Source organism: Astatotilapia calliptera, unplaced genomic scaffold (assembly GCF_900246225.1).
Source record: "Astatotilapia calliptera unplaced genomic scaffold, fAstCal1.2 U_scaffold_41, whole genome shotgun sequence".
Taxonomy (NCBI): domain Eukaryota; kingdom Metazoa; phylum Chordata; class Actinopteri; order Cichliformes; family Cichlidae; genus Astatotilapia; species Astatotilapia calliptera.
In genome coordinates, this window is record NW_020535780.1 from 61,750 (window position 1) to 78,797 (window position 17,048).

Here is a 17,048-nt window from a genome sequence, read left to right on the forward strand (position 1 = left end):
AGTTATTTAACTGTATTCTAAGCACCAGCTGTCTGTTAGAATGTGATTTTTTTTCTCTCTCTGTTGGCAGAGGTATAAAAATGCGCAGGAAAATCTGACGTGCATGGCAAACTTCACCGACGATATTTAGGGAGGAATAAACACACATCAAACATAAATGAACCATTTGCCTGTCTCCATAATTGAGAGCATTTTCTCTTCTTATGTCAACACTCTCTCGCTCTCTCTTTTTTTTTTTTTTTTTTTTTTTGCTTTTTCGGTTATGTTATGTTTACCTGTCAAAGGTTTGTTACAAACTATGAAACACATCGTGCAGACTTCTGGATGTTAGAAGAAAACTAATACTGCCCATGAAGGAGACTAAAGGCAGGAAGGTGTCCTTCAAAACTAAACATGTTAATAGGACCTCCCCTATTTATATCATAGTTTATGATATAGCACGTGTATTTCAGTAATAGCCTGCTGATTTCAGTGTAGTGGTGAACAGTCGCACAGCTCACGTAAGCGTTATCTGTGATATTCCTTAACTATAATTTATCCAAGTTAACTTCAGTTAACCATTCAGACAGTTCTTTTGCAATGAAAAACATAAACACCCATGCTGCCGGTAGGTTTCCTCAGTGCCAGCTGTTAACATTATAGCTGCTTATGCAGTAACCATGGTAACCACGGACTCTGAGCGGCTGGATCGACGGAGGTCAGACAACAATTTTACATGTATGATCTTAAAACAGGACACAGCCACTATACGTGCTGGCCTCATATCAAATGTGAAGGCAGACTGAGTCTATGTTTGACGTTTGTTTATATCTAATCTTCCTTTTCAAACATTTAAACAGCAGTGAGTCTGCAGCTGAGGTAATGGCGGCAAAGTGAGGAGACCCGTGCTTCGCGAGCTCAGTTGTTTTTTCTTCTTTAAATACTCTCTATAAATCCAAATAGAACTTACGTTTAATATAGCTAGCTTGGGATCATAAGAGAACGCTATCATGCCTAAAAAATTTAACAAAGACAAACAAAAAACTACGTTTGAGGCACAAGATGAAAGCGGGGTGGAGGAAGGGCAGATAGACGCTATGCATGAACACGAACAACAAAAACAACCGGCAAATTCAGATATGCCTTCTACCTTGGACTTATTGAACGCTATTCGTTTGTTCAAGCAAGAGTTCCATACTGAAATGGGCGGAATTATGTCAGCAATAGGAGCTGTTCAAGTTGATATACAAAAATGTGGAGGGCGAATTGACAAGGCTGAAAAAAGAATCTCCAACGCGGAGGACGAAATCACCTTATTGAAAAATGATATGGAAAGTCTTGAAAGACAGGCTAAATTTCTTTCCAAAAAGGTGGAGGACTTGGAAGGAAGAAGTCGGCGTAATAATATCCGGATCCTCGGCATTCCTGAAAAAGAAGAAGGTACAGATCCACGGTCTTTCATGGAGAAGTTTATATCGGATACTTTGAAAATTCCCCCTCCTGTCCTGGAAAGAGCGCATAAGATAAATACAAGGCAAAGCTCCATTGCAAACCGATCGAGAGCCTTTATAATTAAGTGCTTAAGCTACAGAGATCGAGAAGGCATTATGAAAGCCGCTAGGACAATAAAGGAATTGTCGTATAAGGACAACAAGATAGCCTTCCTGCCGGACCTACCTGCAGAGACATATAGACAACAGCGCCAGTATGATGGTGTGAGGAAGAAGCTGCGGGAGATTGGATTTAGATAATAGTATAGGTTAATAGAAGTGAATATACATGACAGAAGTCTTGATTGACTGTGCTTCTTGGAATTGTAGAGGTTTGCGCACGTTAGTAAAAATAAAACAAGTCACTAGTAGGATTAAGAATTTAAAGGCCAAAATAGTGTTTCTACAAGAAACTCATATGCTAGATAGTGAGACAAATAGAATGAAACGTAGATGGCCAGGTCAAATATTTTCAGCGTCCTACTCCTCCAATTCCAGGGGCGTAATGATAATGATTCATAAATCTATACCTTTTCAAGTTGAGCACGTGCTTAAGGATAGTAATGGACGTTTTCTAATAATACAAGGAAATCTACTCTCCACTAGACTAAATTTAATTAATATTTATGGCCCAAATGAAGATAATCCAAACTTTTATAGCAATTTATTTCTTAAAATCTCAGACTTGCAAGGTAAATGTATAATTGCTGGGGACTTAAATTGTGCTCTGAATCCACAGAAGGATAAATCCTCAGGCATGGATAATACTCACAATAGAACACGAAAGGTGATCAAACAATTCATGAAGGAGTTAAATTTAAGTGATATATGGCGAGATCAAAATCCAACCAAGTTACAATATTCTTGCTGGTCAGGTACACATAAAGCGTACTCTAGAATAGATTACTTCTTGGTATCAAATGAGTTGGTTCATTTTATAAAAGATTGCCAGTATAAGGAAATAGTAATTTCGGACCATGCAGTCGTTACTTTGACTCTCATAGAACCAAAACTGATCAAGACTCGATTTGAATGGAGGTTTCAACTGAAGTGGATGCAGGATAAACAGTTTCTTGAGTTTTTAGGCAAGCAAATTAATGAATACTTTGAACATAACTCAGATCAAACATCGGCAAGTGTAAGATGGGAAGCCTTTAAAGCATACTTAAGAGGGCAAATTATAAGCTATACTAGTAATAAAACAAGAGAAAGAAATCAAAGGATAAAATATCTGGAAGTAAGAATAAAAAAGTTAGAAGAGATTAGCTTTCAATCAGGTCAAAACAATGAGTATATTGTAAAAGAATTATTACTATTGAGAACGCAATATAATGAAATGACAAGTGAAAAAGCAGCTGTTAATTTATTGAGATTAAAGCAACAATTCTATGACCAAGGTGAAAAACCCAGCAAACTCCTGGCATGGCGTATAAAAAAGATGGAATCTGAAAAGGCAATTACAAAATTAGAAAATTCAAATGGTAATACTATAGTAGACCCATTAGAGATAAATAATGCATTTAAAAGATTTTATGAAACGCTATATAACTCTGAACTCAATAATGTAACTAGAATGCAATCTTTATTTCTAGATAAACTTGAAATACCAAAAATTTCAGAAAAAGACAAAGTAAATGTTGATAGGCAAATTAGTATACATGAAATTATAGATGCAATAAACCCCTTAAATGCTGGCAAAACAGCTGGTCCAGATGGATTGCCAATTGACCTTTACAAATATTTTAAAGATAAATTAGCACAGCCCCTCTTAGATATGTATATAGAATGTTTTAATAATGGCAATCTTACTGACTCATTAAGGAAGTCCCTGATAATACTGCTTCCTAAACCTGGAAAACTAAATAATAAGTGTGAAAATATGCGTCCTATAAGCTTAATCAATACAGACACTAAAATTATTTGTAAAATTTTTGCTAAAAGATTAGAAAGTATTCTTCCAGTTATTATAGGGGATGATCAAAATGGATTTGTTAAACATAGACAGGGTTTTCATAATGTAAGACGAGTTTTAAACATTCTTCATAATCAAAGTGAGCAGGACGATACAGCCATTCTTTCGCTTGACGCGGAGAAGGCTTTTGATAGAATTGAGCGGTCATATCTTTTTGATGTCATTGTTAGATTTGGGTTTGGAAAGGTATTTCTGCAGTGGATCAAGCTATTACATTGTCACTCTGTGGCTCAGGTTAAGACAAATGAGATAATCTCTGAACAATTTGATATTAAAAGAGGGTGCCCGCAGGGTTCACCCTTATCTCCACTTTTATTCCTTTTAGCTATTGAACCTCTGGCAATAGCTGTTAGAAACAGCGGACAGATACAAGGTGTTAGGATTGGTAGAAAGGAACATAGAATTGCTTTATTTGCTGATGATATCATAATATTTTTAAAGCAATTAAAAAATTCTGTGCCCGCTGTAAAGGATTTATTAGATCAGTTTGGGGTTTTCTCAGGGTATAAAGTTAATGTAACAAAATCATCATTAATGTTACTTAATCAAGGGTACAATCAAAACGTAAATCAGAATGTATCTGGCTTTACTGTTAACTCTGAATTCATCTATCTAGGTATTAAAATAGTTCCTTCATTAAAAGATGTGGTGGTACTTAACTATAATATAATACTACAGAAAATTTCCAAAGATTTGGAGCGTTGGATAAGTCTACCACTATCTATTATTGGAAGGATAAGTGTTCTTAAAATGAATGTATTACCTAGACTGTTGTATATGTTTCAAAATGTCCCACTGGCTCCTCCTGCTGGATTATTTACTAAATTAACATCACTAATCAGAGAGTTTATCTGGAACAAGAAGCAGCCTCGTATTCGTTTTTCTTTGTTGTACCTTCCCTTTGATACAGGGGGGTTGAAATGCCCCAACTTTTACTGGTACTATTTGGCTATTCAATTAAGGACAATAAGGTTTTATTTTTCATCCCAAAATACCCCGTCATGGGTGGGGATGGAAGCAAATGCTCTTAAAATGCCATTAAATTTGTACTTATATTCTGCGAAATCCAAACAGTTAAAGAAAGAAACAAATAATCCTATAGTTCAAAACATGATTGAAGTCTGGTTTACAATAAAAGAAATGATGAATATTAAGAACAATCTCTCTCAGTTTAGCCCCATCTGGGGAAATGCCTTATTTGTACCAGGAAAGTTGGATGCGGGGTTTCAGGATTGGGCAGTAAAAGGTGTTAAGAAAGTGGGTGATCTGTTTTGTGATGGAGTAATGGTCTCATTTGAGGATTTTGTCTCAAAATTTCAAATCCCCCAAAAACACTTTTTTAAGTATTTACAAATTAGAAGCTTTATTTCATCTATGCAAAATAAATCCCTTAATTTTCCCCAGTTAAGTAAGCTAGAGGAGTTTATGGTGAAAAAAGGTGGTAATAAAGGCTTAATTTCAACATTTTATAATTGGATTGTTTCTGCCTCTTCAGAAACATCAGTTTCTAAGTTGGAAGCTTGGAGAAAGGACCTAAATATTAATATTTCTGAGGAGACATGGAAGTTAATTTGCTTAAAAGCAAAAAAACAATCGATTAACAGTAACTTAAAATTACTACAATACAATTGGATCATGCAAACATATGTAACACTGGTGAAACTGAATAAATATAATAATAGAATACCAGATACATGTTTTAAATGTGGAGAAGCCCGTGGAACATTTTTTCATTGTATATGGGAATGTAGAATTGTTTGTGCCTTTTGGCAGGAGGTGATGAACAAAATAAACCAAATTTTAAATAAAAAGATCACTTTGGATGTAGAAATGATGCTACTACAAGTGTATCCTAAAAATATTAAATTAACAACCTATCAAATTAAGTTTATGGATTATTGTACATTACAGGCAAAACGTATGATTGCAATAAATTGGAAAACATCAGTTCCTCCTGCTATTGGCGCTTGGATAAACTCCTTGACACAGTGTATGGAAATGGAAAGGATTACGTACTTTCTGAAAAATAAGTTAATATATTTTGATGAAATTTGGAAGCCATTTAAAAAAATTTTAAAAGTAGTAAATATAGAACAACTTATGTAGGAGAGTGGAGTAGGAGGAAATTGTTTAGCATGTGCATGCTATTTTTTATTGTTTATTCCTATTGATTATATTTTCTTATTTCTTTTTTTTTTTTTTTTTCTTGAATTATGTATAAATGCCACATATGGTACAATTGTATATATATTTCATGTGAGCTTGTTCTTTTTTTTCTTTGTTCGGAAGAGAGCAGAGTGGGAGGTGAGGGTGGGGGAAAAGGGTTTCTATTACAACAGCATATTATTGGAAACTACCTTTGTATGTTGTTGGAAAAGTAATAAAAATATTAAAAAAAAAAAAAAAAATCGAGTCTGCAGCTGAGGGAATACAAACTCAAATTGTCGGAACAGGTTTGCTCGTTTCTTGGATTCATTTGGTGATTTATTAAATGTATAACTGTTATTCTAATCTGCTGCTGAGTCTCTTACACTTTTCTTTATGCTGTATATTTTCAAGTCTCTGGAATAGTTGGAAGTTAGATAGTCAGCTGGGAAACTCTGTGTTAACTGTTAGCTGAGGATATCGTGGATATGCTGACCTCGCTGCGTGGTGTACAGAGCGAGGTCAGCATGATTAATATTCACAATAAAAATATTAGCCGAACATCATGAAGTCTGTATGTGTTTCATAGTGTCGAGCAACCTTTGTACAGTTAAAGCCAACATGACAGAAACACCAACGTTATCTCTTTTATGCGTTTATACACAGGTCACGCTGATTACTGAACAAAAACCCAAAGATCAGATGTTAAACAGATTTATTTGCTCTCTCTCCTCCTTAAACATGTTTTTAATGTTAGTTATAATTCAGAATTGGCGACTGAAACACGTAGGACACATAAGAACATCAGGAAATAAAACACCGATAAATATAACCTCAGTAAAAGAAGTCAGCGGGGCTTACTACAGCTGTGTACCGGGGCCTGCGCTTTGTCGGTGGGATTGCTTGCGAGGCGAGCGGGTCTATCCCACGCTTTGCCGTGAGACTGGGCAGACATCTCCGAAATCATCGAAGCACTTTTGCAAAGAAGCTGTATCTTGACAAACCGACCAGATACATGAAGATTAAACCACTACATTCTCGGCTAAAAAAATATTAAAACGGTATTTGGTGACACACAAACAGGGTTTATCAAAGTTCAGTTCTGTTAGCTTCCACATGCCGGTTGTTGTGTGCTAGAAACAATGGCCACCAGGCCAAAGCAATGGTTTTGACTCGATCAGCGTTAACCCCGCCCCCTGAGTTTGATGGGTGAGGCTGACAGATAAAATTATTTCATGATGAGAGCCAGGCGCCAGGACTGCCAAAATGAAATAAATAAATATATCATTAAATAATTAATTAAATGTGTCAATAATTAATTAAATGTGTCAATAATTAATTAAAATGTGAAATACATAAATAATTAATTAACTGTGTGAAATTTTATGATTTAGTTGAATATAAAATGGCACAGATAATGTATAAAGCACAAAATAACTTGCTTTGCCCCAGTACTCAGAAGCTGTTCAAAGTCAGAGAGAGTCAATATGACTTAAGGGGAACAGATTTCTTTAAAAAAAACAAGATAAGGACAAATATAAAGCAGAGATGTGTTTCTGTTAGAGGAGTTAACCTGTGGAATAGTTATGACAGTGATTTAAAAAGGTGTGGTTCATTTTCCTTGTTTAAAAACATGTTTAAAAATCGAGTAATAGAAAAATATATAAATCAAGAATGAAAAGAGCAAAAAGGAGAAAAAAAACAACCTCTTGATTCTTTTGCTTTGATGTAGTTACTTATCTAAGGTGGAAAGTTGTTTTTTTTTCTTTGTTTTGTTTGTTTGTTTGTTTGTTTGTTTGTTTGTTTGTTTGTTTGGTTTTTGCTTTGTTTTATTATTTTCTTCAAGCCCTGTGTACAGGAGCTGCATACAAAAAGATATTTTGTGAAAAGGGTTGGCGTAATAAGCAAATGCTTCAGCCAATACCTTTTGATTAGCCTTGTCTCATGCTTTCTTTCTTTATGGTAAATTTTTGTTCTGTTTTCACTGTTTGTTTGTTTTTTTTTCACTGTTTTCACTGAGATTTGAATTTGAATGCTAATCAATAAAATCAAAATCAAAATCAAATCAAATCAAATCAAAATAATTAATTAATTACATGTGTCATAACTATATATTTAATTAATTAATTCAAATTGTAATTAATTATTGCCACTTTTAATTAATTATTTAATTGTGTATTTAATTAATTCATTATGGCAGTCCTGGCACTCCATAGTGATCGAGGCAGTGAAAGAAAAGAAAAAAGAAAGAAACCAAGGACAAGGGTGAGCAGCATAAAAACAAGACGGGGAAAAAGAGGGGGAAAAAACGAGAAGAAAAAAACCCCCTGAAACATTCCAATTAAACCATTGACGGAGAGTCTCCACCTGCTGCTGGCTGAACTCCAGGGATTCTCGCAAGGATTTAAATTCCCGGTGAAGAATCTCCACCAAGGACAGCCTTGCATCAAAACTGGACAATCGTTGGTCGATTGACTCCAGTATGTCGACAATATCTTTGCCGGCTGGCGATGTTGTGCTGGGGGAATCTGCTGGGTGAAGTCTTTTTGACGATGGCGCCTGTGTGTTTGGCATGCCGTCTATCGCTCTCTTCTATTTGTTTTATTTTATTGTTTTTAGTCAATTTTGTGCAACATGTCAGCCCTGCATTGTTTTATGATCGCCAGACATTATTGGAAATAGGCCCATCTACCCAAGCTTTAGCTCGGTTTGGAAATGACAACCAAGGCTTTCTGCCTCCCGATTTGGAAGTAACACCACCTCACTGGCGCTCCTTACCATTGCCACTGGATGTGCGGAAGCGACGCAGGAGACGAGGTAACCGTGGAGGTCGCCTTGTCAAACTGAGACTCAGGATCTCTTGTTTTCCTCATGAGCTTCGCTCAATTTGTCGATCCTGCCCGCTACTCTTGGTGCCGTTGCGTGGTTTGGACCCGGTGGACTCCTGCTTGGTTCCTGTTGTGGGATCTCTCGAGAAGGGTTCTGCAAAACCCTCTCCTCTCCGACATCTGCGTTGGCGTGGAGTGGACCAAACAAACCTCCGACCTGTGGATCTGGTTGTTGCTGCCTCGGAAGCTCCCGAGCCAATTCCTCTCAGGTTGGGATTAATTAACGCCAGATCGGTGGCAAATAAGACATTCATTTTGAAGGAATTTTTCACTTCCCATGCACTGGATATTCTTTGCTTGACTGAAACTTGGATTCCACCCGGTGAGTTAAGTGCCTTTTCTGAATTACTGCCGGCTGGTTGTGCCTTTTTTAGTGTTCCGAGAGTTTCTGGTCGCGGAGGGGGGCTAGCTGTTGTTTTTAAGGCACATCTTGACTTTAAGCAGCTATCCCCATCAACACGCCACACCAGTTTTGAACTCTGTTTGTGTGAACTGGGCCACTCGTCTTCGCTGTTGTGTGCGATTGTTTATCGGCCCCCAAAATATAACAAGGAGTTTTTATCCGAGTTCTCAGAGTTTCTTGCTGACTGTGCATCACGGTATGACCAGATCCTTTTACTTGGTGATTTTAATATACACGTCTGCTGCCCGGGGAAGCCCCTGGCTAAGGACTTTCTGGACTTAGTGAACTCTTTTAACTTTATTCAGTCTGTTAAAGGTGCCACTCAAGAACGTGGTCACACACTGGACTTGGTTTTATCACATGGTTTATCTGTCCAAAACGTACTTGTCGAGGATGCGGTGTTCTCTGACCATATGCCTATTTTATGTGATATTGTTCTTTTTAATCCTGTTCTTAAGCGTGCTGTACCTGCTCGATGTTATCGTGCTTTTGGCTCAGATACTGCCGAGCGGTTTTCCATATTGTTTGACCAATTTATTTCTTATCCTCCTGAGTTGTCCATCTCAGATGGATTAGTTTCTTGTTTGGATTCTGCTTGTAAATCTGTCCTCGACGCTGTCGCTCCTTTTATATTCAGACAATGCAAGCCAAAGGCTAGTCCTTGGCTAACTGATTTTACCAGAGCCGCTAGAAAAGAATGTAGAAGATGTGAAAGACGGTGGAAAAAAGATAGGCTGTGCGTCTCTATGGAAGCTCTTAAGACTAGCTGGAAAGTCTATCAGAGAGCAGTAAAGGCTGCCAAGCACTCCTATTTTTCTCAACTTATTGCTGCCAGCTCGCATAACCCTTGTGTTCTATATAACACTATAAATTCTGTACTTAATCCGGAAGGCTATATTCTTTTGCACTCTTCTGCGGTTATGTGCAATAAGTTTCTTAATTATTTTGTGGAAAAGGTTGCTAGTTTGAGACCTCCGACTCTACCTATTGCTGACCCAGCCATGCATGGTTCTTGCTCAAGTCTGTTCTCTGCTTTTCTACCAATTGTTTTATCTGATTTAGAGAAACTTGTGTTGAATGCTAAACCGTGTGGCTCTCCAAATGACGTTGTTCCTCCCCGTTTTCTTAAAAAGGTATTTCCTATCATCGGACCACATATTCTGAACATTATTAATACTAGTCTTTTGTCTGGTCAAGTACCTAGGGAATTTAAGCATGCAGTCATACATCCTTTACTTAAGAAACCAGGTTCAGTCATATCAAATTTTAGACCCATCTCTAAGCTTCCCTTTCTTAGTAAGATTCTGGAAAGGATTGTTTATACTCAGTTGATGGACTACTTGAATGACTCTAAATTGTCAGAAATCTTTCAGTCCGGCTTTAAGCCATTCCACAGCACGGAGACAGCCCTCGTAAAAGTTATGAATGACATCCTGATAGCGACAGACCGTGGTAAATATGCAGTGCTGGTCTTGTTGGACATGACAGCTGCATTTGACACTGTGGATCACGATTTGCTGATCTCCCGCTTACAGCACGGTGTGGGAATTACTGGTTCGGCACTTTTGTGGTTAAAGTCCTATCTTTTAAATAGGACATTTTGTGTTAAGTTGGGGTCGGCTTCATCCTCTGTGGCCCCTCTGCTTTGGGGTGTTCCACAGGGATCTATTCTTGGGCCGTTATTGTTTTCATTGTACCTCTTGCCCCTTGGTGCGATTTTCCGAAAGCATAAAGTGCCATTCCATCTATACGCAGATGACTGCCAGCTCTACTTACCTCTTAGTCATTCTGATAGTCTCCCAACTGGACCTCTGCTTGACTGCCTTACTGATGTCAAAGCATGGATGGCAAACAACTTTTTAAATTTTAATGATCGGAAGACAGAAGCAATTTTATTTGGCCCAAATCGTTCTTCTCATACTCTGGATGTTGATCTTGCAGCTTTGACTTCCCAACTAAAGAGTTCGATCACAAATCTCGGAGTTAAAATTGATTCTGCACTCACCTTTGATGACCATGTAAACGGGGTGGTAAAATCAGCATTTTATCACCTCAGACCTTTAACAAAGGTTAAGCCCTTTCTTTCCAAGCGTGACTTGGAAAGCGTTATTCATGCCTTTATTACCTCACGTTTAGATTATTGTAATTCTCTTTTAACAGGGGTTGGGCAGGGCACTTTGTCACGCTTGCAATTAGTGCAAAATGCTGCGGCACAATTTTTAACTGGTAGAAGAAAATTTGATCACATCACTCCGATTTTGGCCTCTACACTGGCTTCCAATTGAATTCAGGATCTGTTTTAAAGTCCTTTTATTGGCTTTTAAATCTCTAAATGGTCTGGCACCTGTTTATTTGTCTGATTTGTTGAAGCCCCACGTCCCCACTCGTTCCCTTCGGTCAGCTGAGCAGTTGATGCTTTCGGTCCCAAAGTCACGGCTGAAACTTAGAGGAGACCGAGCGTTCTCTGTTGCCACGCCGATGCTTTGGAATAACCTTCCTCTCCATATTAGACAGGCTGCATCAGTGCCAGTTTTTAAGTCTTTATTAAAAACCTATTTTTATTCCCTGGCTTTTAACTCTGTGGGTAACTGACATTTTTATTTTATTATTTTTTTATTTTTTTTATTTTTTATTTATTTTTTTCATTTTTTATTGTTTTTTAACTTTATTGCTATGTCTGGTTTTATTACTATGTGCATATTAGTATTGTACAGCACTTTGGTCTACCAGGTGTGTTTTTAAAGTGCTATATAAATAAATAAATGATGATGATGATGATGATGATGATGATGATGATGATGATGATGGCGTGTCAGGTTTGGGGGAAGCTGCACTCTGGGCCTTCTTCATCACGAGATCCTGGAAGCACTGATCAATGTAATGTTGGAGAGCCTCTAAACTCTCCCCGTTGTTCTCCAGGGTGTTGGAGATGATTTAGACAAATGTTGTTAGTTATAAGACAATTGATAAGTATATTTGGTAATACTGAAGCTTAAAGGAATTTGTTCAAATGTAAACTACCATTCGCTTTAATTTTCCGCCAAAATCTCCGGCGTCTGACATCAGTTACAACATGAGTCGCTTACCTAGGTTTGAAAAACACTCTGCAAATCGCTATCTCTTTCTCTTGTGACGGTCTGCGGACCTCGTGTCAACAATGGCAAACATATTTACTTTAAATACAAAAGAACAGGTAGAGGCACAAATCCAGCCTTAGGGATTTACAAACTAGTGCATTCCTAGTGCCGGTCTCTAGTCTGGATGAATGATGGCTTCCATCAGATACAAATACAAACATGTTAATAGATAGATAATAGATAATAGATAATAGATAACTCTTTATTGTCATTGCACAGTCATACATAGTACAGTAGTACAATGAAATTGGAAAACTGTCCTACGTCGGCACTACATATAACACAACACGACACGATATGACACATCACAACGCAATAAACAACACAACACAGTATATTAACTTAGTATAAAAAAGAAGAATAAGTGTATGTGTATTGCACAGTGTTATTATTGCACATTAATTATTATTGCATCTTGTTATAAATATAAATATTATTATTGTTATTGTTTTAAACACTGTTACCTCCCCCCTAAAAAAGTCCAGGGAGGTAGCCAGTTAGGTCAGCTATTTGCATTGATCGGGGCTATTGCCCTGTTGTAAAAGCTGTCCTTGAGTCTATTTGTTCGGGACCTCAGCAGCCTGAACCTCCTGCCAGACGGCAGCAGCTTAAACACCCGGTGTCCTGGGTGTGTGCAGTCCTGTAGGATGCTGCGTGCCCTCTTGAGACAGCGAGTGCTGTACAGGTCCTTCAGGGAGGGAAGAGGATGTCCATTGATTTTTTGGGCCATATTGATGACCCTCTGGAGTGCCTTTCTGTGTCCTGTGGTGCAGCTGGAGAACCACACACACTGTAAAAACTGTGACTAGAGGTTACTTAAAAAAGTTATGGCAACAAAGTGACACTTGAAATAATTAAGTAGATTTTAATTTCAAAAGATTTATGTAAAATGTAGAGAAAATGTTAATTAAATTCAAATAGAAAACAAAAGTAGATATTAATAGAATTAAACTGTAAATATGTGTTGGATTTAGGGTCAAAATCTCAAACTGAAGGTTGAAATTGCCCAACTTTACCAAAAAAAATAATTGATATGAAATAAGTCTCTGAGAAAAATTACTTTGAATTTACTAACTATCTGGCAAATGTTTAGTAAAAACTTCCTAAAATATCCATTACAAAGAAATGAAATCTTCTTGTTTTTTCAGTAAAACTCAAATTGGATTCAATAATTTTCCAAATAAACCTTAAAAATAATGACTGAATAATAAGAGAAAATGAAATGAATTTAACTTATTTTCTGAGTAAAATGAATCAATTTCACAAAGAAAACATCAAAACAGTAATTTGTTTTATTGTGGAAAATAAAACACAGTAATTTATAATATAACATTTTTCTGCTCGTATACACTGAATTCTCATCAACAATCTCCTGATCTCCTAAATACATTCCTCTGCTGTAAATTTGTTTTAGTGTCATAAACAGTTTATCACACAGCTTTGTGTACAGAGCAACAGCAACATAAACTGCATGAATGTAAACCAGTTTTGTAAAAAAGAAATTAATCTTTAGATTAGACTGTAATATCAACATGAACCTGAAATTTGAATATCCTTTACCGTTTCCTTTATCTCTGTTACTTATTTATGATTGACTAACAAAAACTTTAGTTAGTCAATCTTTTGTTAAATTGAATCACTCAATATAACTGTAGAACAAAGGTTTTTTAACTCATGTACATGGAATATCAATAATGTAAATCAACCTTTTATCCCAATTTGGATGTTTAACCTGAGAAAATCTAAGACACATGTAAGAGGAAGTAACATTTCTACAGCTACAGGACTGCACTTCTGTTAAATTTTAAAGTTGTTTTAAACTAATGTTTTATAGTAACATACACTATAAACAAAGAAAAGCTTCACTAGTGATTCCTCCAATTTGTTGCCTTTCAAACAGAATATTCCTAAGAAACTTGTAGGTAATAAAAAACAAACATTAAAATGAAGAGCACAAATACAGCCTGACACATTGCAGGTCATTTGGGTAAGACATGAATAAGTTGAAATTATTTTGAAAACTGAAAAGATAGCTGCATCTAACAAAGACAAACCAAAGGTTTTCAGTGAGCTTATTTCCCTTTCATTCTTTCAGAGTCCTCACTTAAGCCAATAACTTGTTCTTGAGGCTGTTCACTTTTGGTGAGAGCTTAGCACAATCCAGTTCAAGGAAAGTTTTCTGGAATACTTCCAAGGTGTATTTTAGCTCTTTGGGATAGGCAAGATTGACTGCATATGTCAATTCAACCAGCATTGCGCATGCTCTTGGAAAATTGCCCAGAGCAGGCATAACTCTCACACCCTCCAGCACAATGCCAATGTCATCCTCCTCAGATCCAACAGCCTTGATTTTGTAGATTTTCATCCTCTGTTCAGAAAGATCTTGTGACACACCATCCTCATCAGCATCCTGAAACAACAAACACATGGGTTTTCTGACTGTAGTTGCACACATGAAATATTTCCTGGACACATCCTGTAGCTGAATGACAAATAAAACATGATAATGCCTCAAATTATTTGAAACTTGACAAACACATATGAATAACAAAAACAGAATAATGTTTCTACTTCAACACTTACACTGTACTCTTTGATCAGTTGATCAATGGACTCCCCAAGGTACACCATCAAGCACCGAATAACCAGATTTCTGGTTATGTCATTGCTAGGATTGCTTGGTGACTGAAAATGAGCAAGAATTCCAAAAATTACCATCAGATAAGTGACCATTTATTAAGACAAAACTGTGAGAATTGGCAGTATTAAAAAAAACTGTTAAATATCAAATTATCATCACATGGAACATTATGTGCAATAATTAGCTGATGTTAATGCACATGCCTGGGTGCTGACAGTCAACACAAAGGTATTGTCAACATGCTTGTAAGCTTCAATCTTTAAATGTGTCGTTTTAGTAAATTACATTAATTTATTCTTTTAGTTTTTTATCTAATTTAGTTTATGTTCGTCAGAAAGGGTTTTTCCTTCTTGGGACAAAACAAAAACCCAGCAATACCTGTACTTGTGTTTTTTTGTTTGTTTTTTGTTTGTTTGTTTTTACTAAGAATAGACATGTATTTAAAATACAATTAAAACATGAAACCCATAATTGTGTTGTTAATTATATCAGTGACGTCCTGGCGTCCTCTTGCACTGACAAAAACATGCAAACAAATTAGTGGAGCTGTGCACCATGCAAATGAAATTTGACAAAAAAATTCTTTAAATAAAATTCCAAGCTGAAATGTCTGTGGAAAATACCTTGGCTATGATAGCCTGCAACTTCAATCCCATGGCTCCCCCCTTGGAATGGAAAAGGGCCAACAGTTTGGGAGTGTACTCATCCAGCATGGACATGAATTTGGGTTCAAGGTGTACCAGGGTGATCCTGTAGAACTCATCCTGCAGCTGAACGACAAAAAAAACATGATGCGGCCTCAAATTATTTGAAGTTTGAAAGATTACATTAAAAAAACCCAAAAGCCTACCCAAAATGAATTTGGAACTCACATGAGATGCCTCAAACAAAGCTGGCCATCTGGCTTTGATGTCTTCAATGCTGGGGGACAGGTTGACAATTTCATGTCGTCTATGTGCAAATGTTTTAGCCATTTTTTCTTTTATCACTTTGTTGTTGTCTCTTTTCTTGACTTCAGTAAGCAACTGAATTCTCTCTTCTTCTTGACTGTCCTCATCTTCACCTGCTGGATATGGCGGAAGGTAATTTACCTCTGCTTTCCGAGGCTTTTTCACTTTATTTGCAGACTTCTGGTCACCTGGACTCTTGTGTTTCATGGCATTGCATGTCAACTCAGGAACACCAAACCCTCTAAGTTTTGTACGATAATTGGCCATCTTGTATTTGATGCTTTGTTGCCAACCATAATAACCTGAGAAAGAGCCAGGTTCCTTGAGACAAGGGTATTTTGTCACAAGTGCCTCAGCAACATAACTAACCTGTGCACTTGAAGGATAGGCCGTAAATGTAAATATAGTTTCAGCCAACTTCTCAAGAATATCAGTCTTTACTTTGGAGGTGGGCAGAAGATTTCCATTCTTTTTATACTCCTCAGTGGCTCTTTCCAGGTACATCTCAGTTTCATATGCAAACTGTGGAATGGGAAACTGTTTCGGCCAGGGCTCACAACGTTCTGTGGTCTTCTGCCTTTTGAGAATAATGGTGTCCTGAGAAGAAGTAGTTGCAGCAGAGTCTGCATTGGATACAACTGACTCAGCATATGAGGAGTCATAGTCAGACAGTTGGCCAGAGGGGCCGCCAAAACTGTCATCAACCGGAGTCAAGCTTAGCATGACTGGGGTGATGCCAACAACCTTCACAGTGTCTTTGTCTTTTATCTGGTCAGCTCTGTGAAGAGTGAAGTAGTCCTGGAATTCTGGGTCAAAATACTGAAGACTGAAGTCATTTGAAATCCCAAAAGTATCCTTCACAACACTCTGCAGCTCCTCCAATGTTGGTGGGATCCCTGATGGAAGAACCAACTTCTCGATTTGGTCATCAATAATTACACGAAGCTTTGCCTCCATCTTGTTCAACCTAGAATAAAATGTAAATGGGCAGAGTTAAATTTCCCTTCAATTAAATAAAATTAGTTATTACTCTTCATTTATACAATAGTTGAGATATAAAACTATAAAACAAAAAGCACACTTCAACACACCAAATGTTGCAAATAACAAATACTTGGGAGATGTACATGTTATCAAGTTTTTGTTGTTGTCGTTTTGTTTTTTGTTGTTTGTTTGTTTGTTGAAAAAGATTTGCATATCTTACACTGCCATCCCATTTGCCAGGTCCTAAAGTGATGGAAAAATATATATCTAAGAATCTAAATAGTTTTTCATGACAAATGTAAGAGCATGGGTATCTATACACATTTGATGTTGAGATTATAGAGAAGAAGAAAAAAATCCTACAAATAATAAGCAATTATTTTCTACTTATTGTTTTTACAAAAACAAATAAGTTAGATTAAGTGGGGTCAACTTGGTAATTTTATGCCGCTTCAATTT

At 36.9% G+C, this 17,048-nt stretch overlaps 1 protein-coding gene across 1 annotated transcript; it reads right to left on the reverse strand.

Moving 5' to 3' along the window:
• Nucleotides 1-15,088: 15,088 nt before the first annotated feature.
• LOC113018130 (uncharacterized) lies at nucleotides 15,089-16,601 on the reverse strand. The gene is made up of 2 exons (XM_026161186.1): nucleotides 15,528-16,601; nucleotides 15,089-15,425 (listed from the first exon to the last, which is right to left on the reverse strand). The coding sequence occupies exons 1-2, from the start codon at nucleotides 16,560-16,562 to the stop codon at nucleotides 15,240-15,242; spliced, it is 1,221 nt and encodes a 406-aa protein (XP_026016971.1). The 5' UTR covers nucleotides 16,563-16,601; the 3' UTR covers nucleotides 15,089-15,239.
• Nucleotides 16,602-17,048: the final 447 nt, after the last annotated feature.

Bases quoted from the DNA above. Each gene is read 5' to 3' on its own strand.
- LOC113018130 (XM_026161186.1), bottom strand. From the start codon at position 16,562: ATGGAGGCAAAGCTTCGTGTAATTATTGATGACCAAATCGAGAAGTTG. The intron at 15,426-15,527 runs GTGAGTTCCAAA...TTTGTCGTTCAG, and splicing joins CTTTGTTTGAGGCATCTCAT to CTGCAGGATGAGTTCTACAG.